Raw genomic sequence first — 13,396 nt, forward strand, 5'->3', positions numbered from 1 at the left:
TGGGCAACACGATGAGATTCTGTCTCTACAAAAGAAATACAAAAATTAGCTGGGGCATGGTGGTCACACTTGTAATCCTAGCACTTTGGGAGGCCAAGGCAGGTGAATTGCCTGAGCTCAGGAGTTCAAGACCAGCCTGGTTAGCACAGTGAAACCCCATTTCTACTAAAATACAAAAAATCAGCTGGGGATGGCAGCATGCACCTGTAATCCCAGCTACTTGGGAGGCTGAGACAGGAATTGCTTGAACTCAGGAGGCAGAGGTTGTAGTGAGCCTAGATCACGATACTGCACTCCAGCCTGGGCTTCAGAGCAAGACTTCATCTCAAAAAAATAAATAAAATAAAAATTAACCAGACACTGGGCCACATACCTATGGTCCCAGTTAGTTGGAGGCTGAGGTGGGAGGTTCATTTGAGTCCTGGCAGGAGGTCAAGGCTACAGTGAGTCATGATCATGCCACCGCTTTTCTAGATGACAGCAAGACCCTGTCTCAAAAAAAAAAAAAGTTTGAGGGGGTTAGTTGCAAATTGACCTCTGAAACCTTATCAATAAATTTTTTTATACTGGATTATATTAAAACCCATTGGTCTATATTGGGCTTTGAACATATCTCTTACCTGTGCCTGATTTTGTAACATCATGCGTGGCTCATTTGGTAAATATTGTTCCACTGAGTTATGCCTGTTGATTCTATATGCTGAATGTAATTATATGATATCAAAACATTGCAGTTAATACCACCACCAGTCTCATCAGGCTCATGGTGGTGGTTGTAAATTTTCTAAAATTCTAACTTTCTCATAAAAGTTTGAATTTTATCATTAGTAACAAACTATCAATATTATTTGAAGTGACAAACTTACTTTATTTATTGTGGACAAAGTATCTCTGAGATACCAAGTCTCAATGACCACAGTTTGTCTGTTGGTTGTTCTTTGAAGTACAAAAGAATGGCTACTCAAAAAAATTAACTTTCACTGACTTTTAAAGGACATTCTAAGTGAAACGGCATTTTTTTTTACTGCAAGTGAGCAGCAGTGAAGAATCTGCTAGTACAGTTTGTCACTACCTTGATTTGAACTAAAGCACCAGCATTTCCCCTCCTTCCCCATTGCTTTTGTACTGTCAGTGCAAATGTCCATACAATAAAAAAGGCAAATAATGTCTTATAATGTTATCAAAATAGTTTGAGTTCATAGAATGCCAGAATTCCCCATAACATACTTTGAGAATATCAACACTCCACATCTCAGTAAGGAATTCCTGAGTTCTTATGTTCAAGCGGATAGTTGTGGGAGACCCAGTTTCTGACCCTCTTGTGTCCCCTGCCCCAGGATCGCCTGAAGGACCTGAACAGCCAGGCAGACAGCCTGATGACCAGCAGTGCCTTCGACACCTCCCAAGTAAAAGACAAGAGGGATACTATCAATGGGCGCTTCCAGAAGATCAAGAGCATGGCAGCCTCCCGGCGAGCCAGGCTGAATGAATCCCATCGCCTGCACCAGTTCTTCCGGGACATGGATGATGAGGAATCCTGGATCAAGTATGTGTTCTCAGCCCCCAGAAGTCCTGTTAGGCCTGTAATAGTGGGCAACAGGAACCACAGGCTGACTGTTGAGTCAGGAAGTTTCTGTCTTCTGGCTGTAAGTGGTAAGGCTGGAAACCCTGTTGGACTGGGATCCCAGCTTGGCCACACACTCCTGGGATGCCTCAGTGTATTCTGCTTTCTGGGTTTACAGTGATGATGACTGATGGTGGTGGTGATCCATGCTAGTTACATAGGCCCTGTCTAGACCCTGCCCTTTAGATTCCTGAGAAAGTTAGTCAGTTTGTCTCTGACATCCTGGAGAAGATCACTTCTCCAAGGAAGGAGTTGCTTTTTTGGTTATTCTCTATCTGCCCAGCAATATGTCAGTCTGCTGATTCCATTTGACATAGCGTGTAAACAAACGTCTTTTTTTGTTTTTTTTTGAGACAGTTTCACCTGTTGATGGTGCCCAGGCTGGAGTGCAATGGCACAATCTCAGCTCACCACAGTCTCTGCCTTTCAAATGCAAGTGATTCTCCTGCCTCAGTCTTCCAAGTAGCTGGGCTTATAACCATGCACCACCAATGCCTGGTTAATTTTGTATTTTTAGTAGAGATGGGGTTTCTCCATGTTGGTCAGGCTGGTCTCAAACTCCCAACCTCAGGTGATCAGTCTGCCTCGGCCTCCCAAAATGCTGGGTTTACAGGCGTGAGCCACCATGCTTGGCCACAAATGTGTTTTATTTTTAAAGGCAGGGTTTCACCATATTGGTCAGGCTGGTCTTGAACTCCTGACCTCAGGTGATCCGCCCACCTCAGGTGATCTGCCCGCCTCAGCCTCCCAAAGAGCTGGGATTACAGGCGTGAGCCACTGTGCCCAGCTCACAAATGTCTTAAAAACAAAATCCTCTCTTTTAATTCCTTCCTTAAAACCTTCTGGCCAGGCACAGTGGCTCATGCCTATGATCACACCATCTTGAGAGGCCCAGGTGAGTGGATCACTTGAGGTCAGATGAGGTCAGTTCGAGACCAGCTTGACCAACATGGTAAAACCCTGTCTCTACTGAAAATACAAAAATTAGGGGCCAGGCGTGGTGGCTCATGTCTGTAATCCCAGCACTTTGGGAGGCCAAGGTGAGCAGATCACCTTTCGAGACCAGCAGCCTGACCATCATGGACAAACCCCATCTCTACCAAAAATACAAAATTAGCCAGGCATAGTGGCAGGCACCTGTAATCCCATCTACTCGGGAGGCTGAGGCAGGAGAGTGCCTTGAACCCAGGAGGCAGAGTTTGCAGTGAGCCGAGATTGCCTCACTGCACTCCACGCTGGGCAACAAAGCAAGACTTCATCTCAAAAATAAGAAAGAACCTTAAGGAAAAAAACTCACTTATATAGGCCAGGCACAGTGGCTCAAGCCTGTAATCCCAACACCTTGCAAGGCCAGGGCAGGTGGATCAGCTGAGGTCAGGAGTTAGAGACCAGCCTAACCAACATGGTTGGTTAGTAGAGACCCTGTCTCTACTAAAAATGCAAAATATTACCCAGGCATGATGTTGCATGCCTGAAATCCCAGCTACTCGGAAGGCTGGGGCAGGAGTATCACCTGAACCCAGGAGGCGGAGGTTGCAGTGAGCTGAGATCATGCCGTTGCACTCCAGGCTAGGCAACAAGAGTGAAACTCTGTCTCTGGGGGAAAGCAATTACTTATACAGGCCGGGCGCTGTGGCTCTCACCTGTAATCCCAGCACTTTGGGAGGCCAAGTTGGGTGGATCACTTGAGGTCAGGAGTTCAAGACCAGCCTGGCCAACATGGTAAAACCCTATCTCTACAAAAAATATAAAAATTAACCAGGCATGGTGGTGGGTGCCTGTATTCCAAGCTACAGGAAGCAGAGGCAGGAGAATCACTTGAACCCAGGAGGCGGAGGTTGCAGTGAGCCAAGATCATGCCACTGCACTCCAGAATGAGACTCTGTCTCAAAAAAATAAAAAATAAACAAAAACACAAAAATTAGCCAGGCATGGTGGTGTGTGCCTGTAATCCCAGCTACTTGGGAGTCTGAGGCAGGAAAATGGCTTGAACCTGGGAAGTGGAGGTTTCAGTGAGCTAAGATTGTCCCACTGCACTCCATCCTGGGTGACAGAGCAAGACTTTATCTAAAAAAAAAAAAAATATATATATATATATATATATATATAACTTATATGGCTGACGTGTTGGCCCACGCCTATGATCCCAACTCCTTTGAGAGGCCAAGGTGGGCAAATTGCTTCAGTCCAAGAGTTTGAGACCAGCCTGGGCAACATGGTGAAACTTGTCTCTCCCAGAAATAGAAAAAATTAGCCAGGCATGGTGGCACACACCTGTGGTCCCAGCTACTTGGGAGGCTGAGGTGGGAAGATCACTCAAGCTGGGGAGGCAGAGATTGCAGAAAGCAGAGGTCACGCCATTGCACTTTAGCCTGGGCAACAGAATGAGACTCTGTCTCAAAAAAAAATGTGTGTGTTTGTGTGTGTGTGTGTGTGTGCCTTCATATATTTACTGACATATATTGATACATACTTAGTATGCATGATTGATAGTTACTGATATAATTAGATAGGGCTCCTAAGGTCAGCACTAGTGATGCCTCCCGTCCTCCAGTGCATCCCCAACCCTCTAGAATCTGGACACACAGCAGGACTCATGCATGCATACACAGACAGAAGTTCTTGATTACTACTCATTTGGGAAGTAGAGGCTTTTGCTTTCCAGAAAATTGGCAAGGATTTTCCCAGAAAGATTAGTAGATGTCACAAGGCCCACAGGTAACCTGATGTCCCCACTTGAAAGCAAGTGCAGAGATCAACTGTGCTGTTACCTGTCTCTTGTCCAGGGAGAAGAAGCTGCTGGTGAGCTCGGAGGACTATGGCCGGGACCTAACTGGCGTACAGAACCTGAGGAAGAAGCACAAGCGGCTGGAGGCAGAATTGGCCGCGCATGAGCCAGCTATTCAGGTAGGGAGGCCGCCTTCTGGCTGAGAGGGCATTGGGGTGTGAGTGGGCCCCAGGGGACAGACACACCTAGTGCTTATTTCACTGAGATCCCTTTAGTTCTCAGAGTTCATGACTCCCCAGTCCAAACCTGGAGAAGTCTGAGACTTGACTTATTTCACTGAGATCCCTTTAGTTCTACAGTATTCATGACTCCTCAGTCCAAACCTGGAAAAGTCCCAGACTTAACGTTGAGGCCTTTTCCTGGGAGCCTCGAGACAGAGGCACCAGCAGGGCTGCTTGCTGTTAACCTAATCGTCATTGCCTGTCAGGGTGTCCTGGACACTGGCAAGAAGCTGTCCGATGATAACACCATCGGGAAAGAGGAGATCCAGCAGCGGCTGGCGCAGTTTGTGGAGCACTGGAAAGAGCTGAAGCAGCTGGCAGCTGCCCGGTGAGTAGTCAGAGGCAGGAGCTCTCAGGAACAAGTGGAAAGCCAGCACCCAAGGGCGGACTCTGAGCTGCACAGGGCCACTGGTCCCTCCTGCCATCTCTTGGACCTTTGGCCTCACATGTGCCACAGTCAGTTTGCTCCAGAGCCACCTCCTACAGGCCATGCTGAGGTGGTCTCATTCTGTTAATCTGGACCCACTGTGTGAGTCCAGAATCACGCATGTTTCTGTGTGAGTCCAGAATCACACGTGATTCTCCAGGAATCAAGCCATGAGAGTCTGCAATCACAGTGGGTGATTCAGGGTATTCCATAGAAGGCCTGACTATGAGGGCCCACCTTTTTCATGAATGTTTTTAAGCTTATGTTAACTATCAGAATCAAAGCTGGAGGAGATTATGGCTGATCCTGTCATCTGTAATTAGGGGTCAGCGGCTAGAAGAGTCCTTGGAATATCAGCAGTTTGTAGCGAACGTGGAAGAGGAGGAAGCCTGGATCAATGAGAAAATGACACTGGTGGCTAGTGAAGATTATGGAGACACTCTTGCTGCCATCCAGGTGAGACAGAACCCAAGGGTGCCACCTGCTTTCTCTCTTGGCAACTGCCTACTGGTCACTGTTGGTTTGTTAAAGGGCCCTGCTCTTACTAGGAGAGCGCACAGGACCAGTAGCCAATGCCTCAGTAGTTGGTTTTAGCCCTAAAGATTTCACACTAGGGGACATTTCCCCTCAGTAGACAAAATTGGCATGGCTTTGGCAGTTTCAGTTTATGGGCCCTATTGTTTGCCAGGAAGTGCTGTGAGTTTGGGTCTTTGTATTGGTTTCCTGGGGCTGCCATAAATAAATACCACACACCAAATGGCTTAAGACAACAGAGGTTTATTGTCTCTCAGCTCTGGAGGCTAGAAGTCTGAAATCAAGATGCAGGCAGGACCATGCTCCCTCCAGACCTATAGGGGAGGAGCCTTCCTTGCCTCTTCCAGTTTTTGTTGGCACCAGGCACCCTTGGCATGTGGCAGCATCACTCCAGTCTCTGCCTGTCTTCACATGGCCATCTTCCCTCTGTGTCTGTCTTCACTTGGCATCACTCTGTGTGTTTATTCAAATTTCTGTGTTCTGTTATAAGGACATCAGTTGTATTGGATTAGAGTCTACCCTAATGACCTCATCTTACCTTTGCAGAGTACCTTTGCAAAGACCCTCTTTCCACATTCATGGGTACCAGAAGTTAGGACTTTACCTTCTCTTGAGGGGGATACATTTCAGCCCATCCCATACCCCTAAATTGGTTAACTATTGCTACATAATAACCTGCCTAAATTTAGTGGTTGAAAATAGCACCCATTTCTTTTTTTGCCTGGTTGTGTGGATCAGGGGCATCTGCAGCTGTCACTGGAGGTCCCTCATGCTCCTGCATTTGGGTGCGGCGCGGCTGGGCTGAGAGATCAGTCACACACTGGCAGCTGAGCCTGGCTTGTCACCCAGTCCGGACATCTCTGTTCCCCTCCATGTGGCCTATTGTCCTCCCGCTGGCTTGGCCTATTGTCCTCCCACTGGCTAGACCAGCCTCCTTCAGCAGCATTCAGACAGGCAAAGGCAGGAGCTGCAAGGTATCTATGGCCTCACACATCATCCTCATTGCCTGCCTGCTGATGAAAGCAAGTCCCAATGCAGCCCAGAGGCATAGATGGATAGATTCTCCTCTGGAAAGGAGATGCTGCAAAATATCATGGTCAGCTATGTCGAGAAATTCCTGCCTAGAGATGTGGAAGCAGGAGTGCGCACTCACAGGAATTGAGTTACGTCTGAGCCACCTTCCTCACTATGGGAAGCATCCTCTGCTGGTCAGGGTGACTCAGGTAGAATTTAGATGGTCAGTCATTTCCCATCCTCTGCATAGTTGAGTTCCCTGGAAACAACCAAAAGGATGTTGTCTGCAGTGCTTAAATTGTACTAAGAAAAAGACTTGGGGCCAGGCACCATGGCTCACACCTGTAATCCCAGCACTTTGGATCACCTGAGGTCAGGAGTTCAAGACCAGCCTGGCCAACATGGTGAAACACTGTACTAAAAATATACAAAAATTAGCCGGGCATGATGGCACACACCTGTAATCCCAGCTACTCGGGAGACTGAGGCACGAGAATCGCTTGAACCTGGGAGGTGAAGGTTGTAGTGACCTGAGATTGCGCTGCTGCACTCCAACCTGGGTAACAGAGCAGGACTCTGTCTCCAAGGAAAAAAAAAAAAAAAAAAAGATGACTTGGAAGGCCTTTTCTGAGATGTGTTCAAGATAAACCTTAAAAATGTGTCATTTTCATTTGGGTGTGTATCTTCAGCTTGCTTTGTGTCATTCTTGTGGTCCTCTGGAGGAAGAAACCATAACACTGTTGATGGATAACAAAGGATTTGACCCTTCCCAAAGGTCCAAAGATTGTCCCTGCCCAAGGCTGGCTCACCATTGGTTACTCTCACTGCCTCCTGTTTTCCCTCCCTTTATGATTTCCTATTTATTGATGTTCCTTTTTGTCGTCCTATTCCCCAGCTAGACTGTAATGTGTGTGTGGGCAGGGACCATAGCAGTTTTGTCACTCTCTGTCCCCGAGGCTTAGCCCACTGCACATAGCGGGTTCTCAGTAGCGGGTCTTGCTGCTTCCACTCCAGGGCTTACTGAAGAAACATGAAGCTTTTGAGACAGACTTTACTGTCCACAAGGATCGCGTGAATGATGTCTGCACCAATGGACAAGACCTCATTAAGAAGGTGAGTCCAGCCCATCGGTAAGACTTCTTTCTCCCTCTGGGACACCCATGTATTGGTTTCACAGAGGTCCCCCAAAGTTCACTTCCTGGGATATTCACCAAACTAAGGTCTGTGTGAAAACCAGTAGCAATTCCATACCTGGGTTTCATGACAAGTTGGTTATTTCCCTCTTTTTGAAGCCAGTAAAGTTACTCTCTAATGTTTATTTTTTCTACATTAAGCAACAGAGACACTGGCACTCGCAAATGCTGCTGTTAATTGATTTCTCAAGCAATATGATCTCTTTATAGGGACAGTAGAAAATGCAAATAAGCAAAACTTAAAATAAAAATTGCACATAAAGCCCCACCCAGAGACTACACATTAGATCTTCATGTCTGACCTGCCAGACCTTTACTCTCCGCAGGTGTAGAGCTACCATCTAGATCAAATAGCTGCAGAAATTCCTGTTTAATACGATTGTATCACTCCATAAATTATCAAAAACGTGGAGGCTGTGCAGAACGTTTTAGAATTGAACCTGTTGGCTGGGTACGGTGGCTCACACCTGTAATCCCAGCACTTTGGGAAGCTGAGGGGGGCAGATCACGAGGTCAGGAGTTCAAGACTAGCCTGGCCAACATAGTGAAACCCTGTCTCTACTAAAAATAACAAAAATTAGCTGGGTGTGGTGGCACACGCCTGTAATCCCAGTTACTCGGGAGGCTGAGGCAAGAGAATCGCTTGAACCCGGGAAGGGGAAGAGGCATGTCATTACACTCCAGCCTGGGTGACAGAGTGAGATTCCATCTCAAAAAAAAGAATCTCTTTCATTCACAGCCCTTTTGGGAGAAAACAAAATAAAGGGACTTGGGGCTTTCCCAGCAACAGCGAAGCCACATCCACCTCGGGACAGAGGTTTTCACGGCTGTGGCTTCATGAGTAAGATTTCTCATCACAGAGGTTGCACTCAGCAATTATGGCCTTGAGACTAGGGTTTGATCCATAGGCAACAATGTAGCTAAAATCCACTTCACTGGAGAGCTTTTTTCCTTGCTCTGATCTGCAAATAAACTAGCAGGAAACTAGCTTCAGATACAGACATAGATGGATGTAGACATGGCTCCTGCACAGTTAAACTCCCACACACACCTAGACAACATTCCCTGTTCTTCAAGCCTAGGAGATAACCGGTATGAGTATTCTTCAGCCTTCTGGCAAAGAGCTGGCTGCTTTGTCCTTAGCAACAGCCCATTTCCTCCTTGAATTTTTCTTTAAATTCTTTTTTCCCCTTTTCACAGGTGTTGAAGAATTTCTCTTTAAATTCTATGTGATTTGTAGCATGTTTTAATTAATTTTTTTTTGAGACTGAGTTTTACTCTGTCACCAGGCTGTGGTGCAGTGGCATGATCTCAGCTCACTACACCCTCTGCCTCCCAGGTTCAAGCGATTGTCCTGCCTCAGCCTCCCAAGTAGCTAGGACTATAGGCATGCGCCACCATGCCCAGCTAGTTTTTGTATTTTTGGTAGAGATAGGGTTTCACCATGTTTTCCAGGATGGTCTCAATCTCTTGAACTCATGATCTGCCTGCCTCGGCCTCCCAAAGTGCTGGGATTACATGTATGAGCCACTGTGCCCGGCCTACTATTTTTGAGACAGTCTCACTCTTGCCCAGGCTGGAGTACAGTGAGTGGCGTGATCTCAGCTCACTGCAACTTCCACCTCCCAGGTTAAAGTGATTCTCCTGCCTCAGCCTCCTGTAATCCTGAGTAGCTGGGATTACAGGCACACACCACCATGCCCGGCTAATTGTTGTATTTAGTAGAGACGGGATTTCACCATTACCACCATGTTGGTCAGGCTGGTCTGGAACTCCTGACCTCATGATCCGCCTGCCCCAGCCTCCCAAAGTTCTGGGATTATAGGCATGAGCCACCACACCTGGCCAATTTTTTGATTTTTGTTTTTTTTTTGAGACAGAGTCTCGCTCTTTCACCCAGGCTGGGTGGAGTGCAGTGGTGTGATCTCGGCTCACTGCAGCCTCTGCCTCCCAGGTTCCAGCAATTCTCCCACCTGAGCCTCCCTGGTTACCTGGGACCATAGGTGCTGCTACCACACCTGGCCCCTCCGTCCGGCTCTCCTTCATCTGACTGTGATGCCCAGGCTGGTCTCCAACTCTTAGGCTCAAGCAGTTCTCTCACCTCAGCCTCTCAAAATGCTGAAATTACAGATGTGAGCCACTGTGCCTGGCCCTGTTTGTTTAGTATTTTAACTGATAATACTCAGTTTTTTTCTATCAAAAATAATACTAGTGAATATATCATTGTAACTTCAAATTTTTTATCCCAGTCCTCCTTTTTTTTTTTGAGACAGAGTCTTGCTCTGTTGTCCAGGTTGGCATGCAGTGGCACGATCTCAGCTCACAGCATCCTCCACCTCCCATGTTTAAGCAATTCTCATCCCTCTGCCTCCTGGGTTGCTGGAATTACAGGTGCACACCACCACACCTGGCTATTTTTGTTGTTGTTGTATTTTTTAGAAAAGACGGGGTTTCCCCATGTTGGCCAGGGCTGGTCTTGAACTCCTGGCCTCAAGTGATCTGCCCAACTCAGCCTCCCAGAGTGCTGGGATTACAGGCATTAGCCACTGCACTTGACCCATACTTCTGTAGAATTAATTCCTAGAAGTAGAACTGCTAGTGTGGTATATTCATCTGAAGCCTTTGACTGTGTTGCTCTTACAAAAGCCTTACCTATCATTTCCCCAGCAGTGGACAGGGGAGCAAGTCACCCATTTTATAGACGTTTAGAGCCTCTCCTTCCAGGGTGGGCACAGGTAACCCCAGCAGGTGAGGCTGACCAGTGTGTGCCTTTCTCCGTGGCCCAGAACAATCACCATGAGGAGAACATCTCTTCAAAGATGAAGGGTCTGAATGGGAAAGTGTCAGACCTGGAGAAAGCTGCAGCCCAGAGGAAGGCGAAGCTGGATGAGAACTCGGCCTTCCTTCAGTTCAACTGGAAGGCAGATGTGGTGGAGTCCTGGATTGGTGAGCACTGTCAGCAAGGCCTGGAAGAGCCTCTCCAGAGCTGCTCTTTGTCTCCTTCCATGTAATTGGTTTTCTTCTGCAGAGAAGAAACTGACCAATTGTGGGCATGGCAGAGAACCTACTAGCAAGGCAGGTCACTGACTGCCAGCTAGGAGGAGACAGTGTCCTGAGGCCAGAGCTGCCACCCAGAACTGGGCTGGCACCAGGGTTAATAAACAAAAGCTTGTAAACTCTGCTATCAGCAGAGATGGCACAGTGTGATGTCATGACATGAACAAAGTGGGAACACCAAACGCACCACTAGCTGCCCTGGTCAGGGGCGCCACCCGGCTCCTGGATGAGGGGAATCAGGGTCCACGTGTCCTGGGTAGTATTAATAGCAGCTGAACTAGAGGACAGGCTACAAGGAGCTCATCATGGCACAGATAGAGGCCAGGGCCTGGGTGCAAGGAGGGGCCAGCTAATGTGGGTTCTGAGACTGCAGTTAGGAATATTGGAATTTATCTGTACACAAAAAATGGTTTGTCTGGGTTTGGGTTTTTTTCCTCTTTTAATCCATCTCATTCCACTGAGAAGGGCGGTGTATTTTCCACACTTGGTTTTCTAGGTGAAAAGGAGAACAGCTTGAAGACAGATGATTATGGCCGAGACCTGTCTTCTGTGCAGACGCTCCTCACCAAACAGGTCTGCCATGGCCCCTTCATTGGTTGAAATGTATGCGAATAGCATTTCCTGCAAGATGACTGCCAGTGTCTTTCATTCAAGCATTTAACTTCTGTTAGCCCCTGGGGATCAGCAGTAAACAAGATCCTTTCCTGGTCCTCAGGGAGCTTCCAGACTAACTGGGGAAGCAAACACAAGCAACAGCCTGCTGGGTGCTGACGGGCCTGGGCACCACTGGGTCACTTATTCAGTTCTCAGCAGGCAAAGGTTGAAGGGGCAAGCCCTCTTGAGTGGAATCATGAGGGATGAATGAAAATGGTCAGGGAGAGGCAGGGCGAGTGTTCTGGGCAGAGCTGGCAGGGAGTCCTGGGGCAGAAGAGCTCAAGGCTGGGGTTGGGGAGGTGGGTGGAGGCTGCTGCAGTAATCTGTGGTCTGAAGGAGAACAGGAAATGGGGCAGGTTTGACCGAGTCTCAGCAATGTCCAGGCGGACAGTTTGGCTTGGGCATCTAGGGGATGTGCTGGCGCCATCTGAGCCAAAGCACCTAGGAAGAGCAAGTTCCAGTCCTATGGAGTCACCACAAATTGGCTTGTCACTCCTTGTTCAGGAAACTTTTGACGCTGGCCTGCAAGCTTTCCAGCAGGAAGGCATTGCCAACATCACTGCCCTCAAAGATCAACTTCTGGCCGCCAAACACATTCAGTCCAAGGCCATCGAGGCCCGGCACGCCTCCCTCATGAAAAGGTGGAGCCAGCTTCTGGCCAACTCAGCCACCCGCAAGAAGAAGCTGCTGGAGGCTCAGAGTCACTTCCGCAAGGTGAGGATGGGACCATGTGAAGCTTAGCTGGCCCACGGCTCAGGGAAGGAAGCCCACCTTCCATCTGCCCAGCTCTGCCACTCCCCCATGAGGAAGCTGTGAACCCAGTGTAGAGCTTTCAAACATGGGCGTGGCATCAATTAAAGCCAAGGCAAATGGTAGGGCCCTGTGAGGTCACCATTCAGAAGTATGCAGGACAGACCGGAGATAAGGGCAGAGGATAGGAAGGGATAAAAAACTGGTAAAGACTTGAAGAAAGGGGAGCAGGAGACAGGAACAGAGTGGAGCGGAGCTCCCAGCTGGCCATGTGTGCCTCTGATTCCCGGGAACCGCCCCGTGTCCCACCTCCTGCACTGGGTCGGCACGTCCAGCCCTGACAACTCTGCTAACTCAGTCTCTTCTGCTTCCAGGTGGAGGACCTCTTCCTGACCTTCGCCAAAAAGGCTTCTGCCTTCAACAGCTGGTTTGAAAATGCAGAGGAGGACTTAACAGACCCAGTGCGCTGCAACTCCCTGGAAGAAATCAAAGCTTTGCGTGAGGCCCACGACGCCTTCCGCTCCTCCCTCAGCTCTGCCCAGGCCGACTTCAACCAGCTGGCCGAGCTGGACCGCCAGATCAAGAGCTTCCGTGTGGCCTCCAACCCCTACACCTGGTTCACCATGGAGGCCCTGGAGGAGACCTGGAGGAACCTACAGAAAATCATCAAGGTACACCCTCCGCTGCCCTCAGGAGCTGCTCGCCCACCCAGAGCCTTGCTGGGCCCTGCTCAGAGCCCACACTTCCTGAGTAGTGACCAGACAGGCACTGGCGGGAGCAGCCAGGTTTCATCATAAGTTTCCATTTCTTTTTGTTTTCTTGAGACAAGGTCTCCTCTGTCACCCAGGCTGGAGAGCAGTAGCACCAGCATGGCTCACTGTAGCTTCAACCTCCCAGGCTCAAGTGATGCTCTTGCCTGAGCCTTCTAAATAATTGGGACCACAGGCACATGCCACCACGCCTGGCTAATTTTTTAACTTTTGTAGACAGGGTGTTGCTATGTTGCCCAGACTGGTCTTGAACTCCTGGCCTCAAGCAGTTCTCTTGCCTGGGCCTCCCAAAGTGCTGGGATTACATGTGTAAGCCACTATACCTGGCCAGAAGTTTCCATTTCTGACAGTCCAACAACTCCCT

The 13,396-nt window shown here is 48.5% G+C and overlaps 1 protein-coding gene across 14 annotated transcripts in view; it reads left to right on the forward strand.

Moving 5' to 3' along the window:
- SPTAN1 (spectrin alpha, non-erythrocytic 1) overlaps nt 1-13,396 on the forward strand; it is an 81,799-nt gene that overhangs the window by 61,873 nt on the left and 6,530 nt on the right. For all 14 annotated transcript variants that reach the window (XM_054244360.2, XM_078329024.1, XM_054244365.2 and 11 more), the window contains 9 exons: nt 1,338-1,546; nt 4,411-4,531; nt 4,840-4,961; nt 5,384-5,516; nt 7,623-7,721; nt 10,588-10,747; nt 11,355-11,431; nt 12,017-12,226; nt 12,637-12,933. In XM_054244360.2, coding sequence (XP_054100335.2) covers nt 1,338-1,546; nt 4,411-4,531; nt 4,840-4,961; nt 5,384-5,516; nt 7,623-7,721; nt 10,588-10,747; nt 11,355-11,431; nt 12,017-12,226; nt 12,637-12,933 — 1,428 coding nt within the window. The remainder of the gene's footprint in view (nt 1-1,337; nt 1,547-4,410; nt 4,532-4,839; nt 4,962-5,383; nt 5,517-7,622; nt 7,722-10,587; nt 10,748-11,354; nt 11,432-12,016; nt 12,227-12,636; nt 12,934-13,396) is intronic.

Source organism: Callithrix jacchus, chromosome 1 (assembly GCF_049354715.1).
Source record: "Callithrix jacchus isolate 240 chromosome 1, calJac240_pri, whole genome shotgun sequence".
Classification (NCBI taxonomy): domain Eukaryota; kingdom Metazoa; phylum Chordata; class Mammalia; order Primates; family Cebidae; genus Callithrix; species Callithrix jacchus.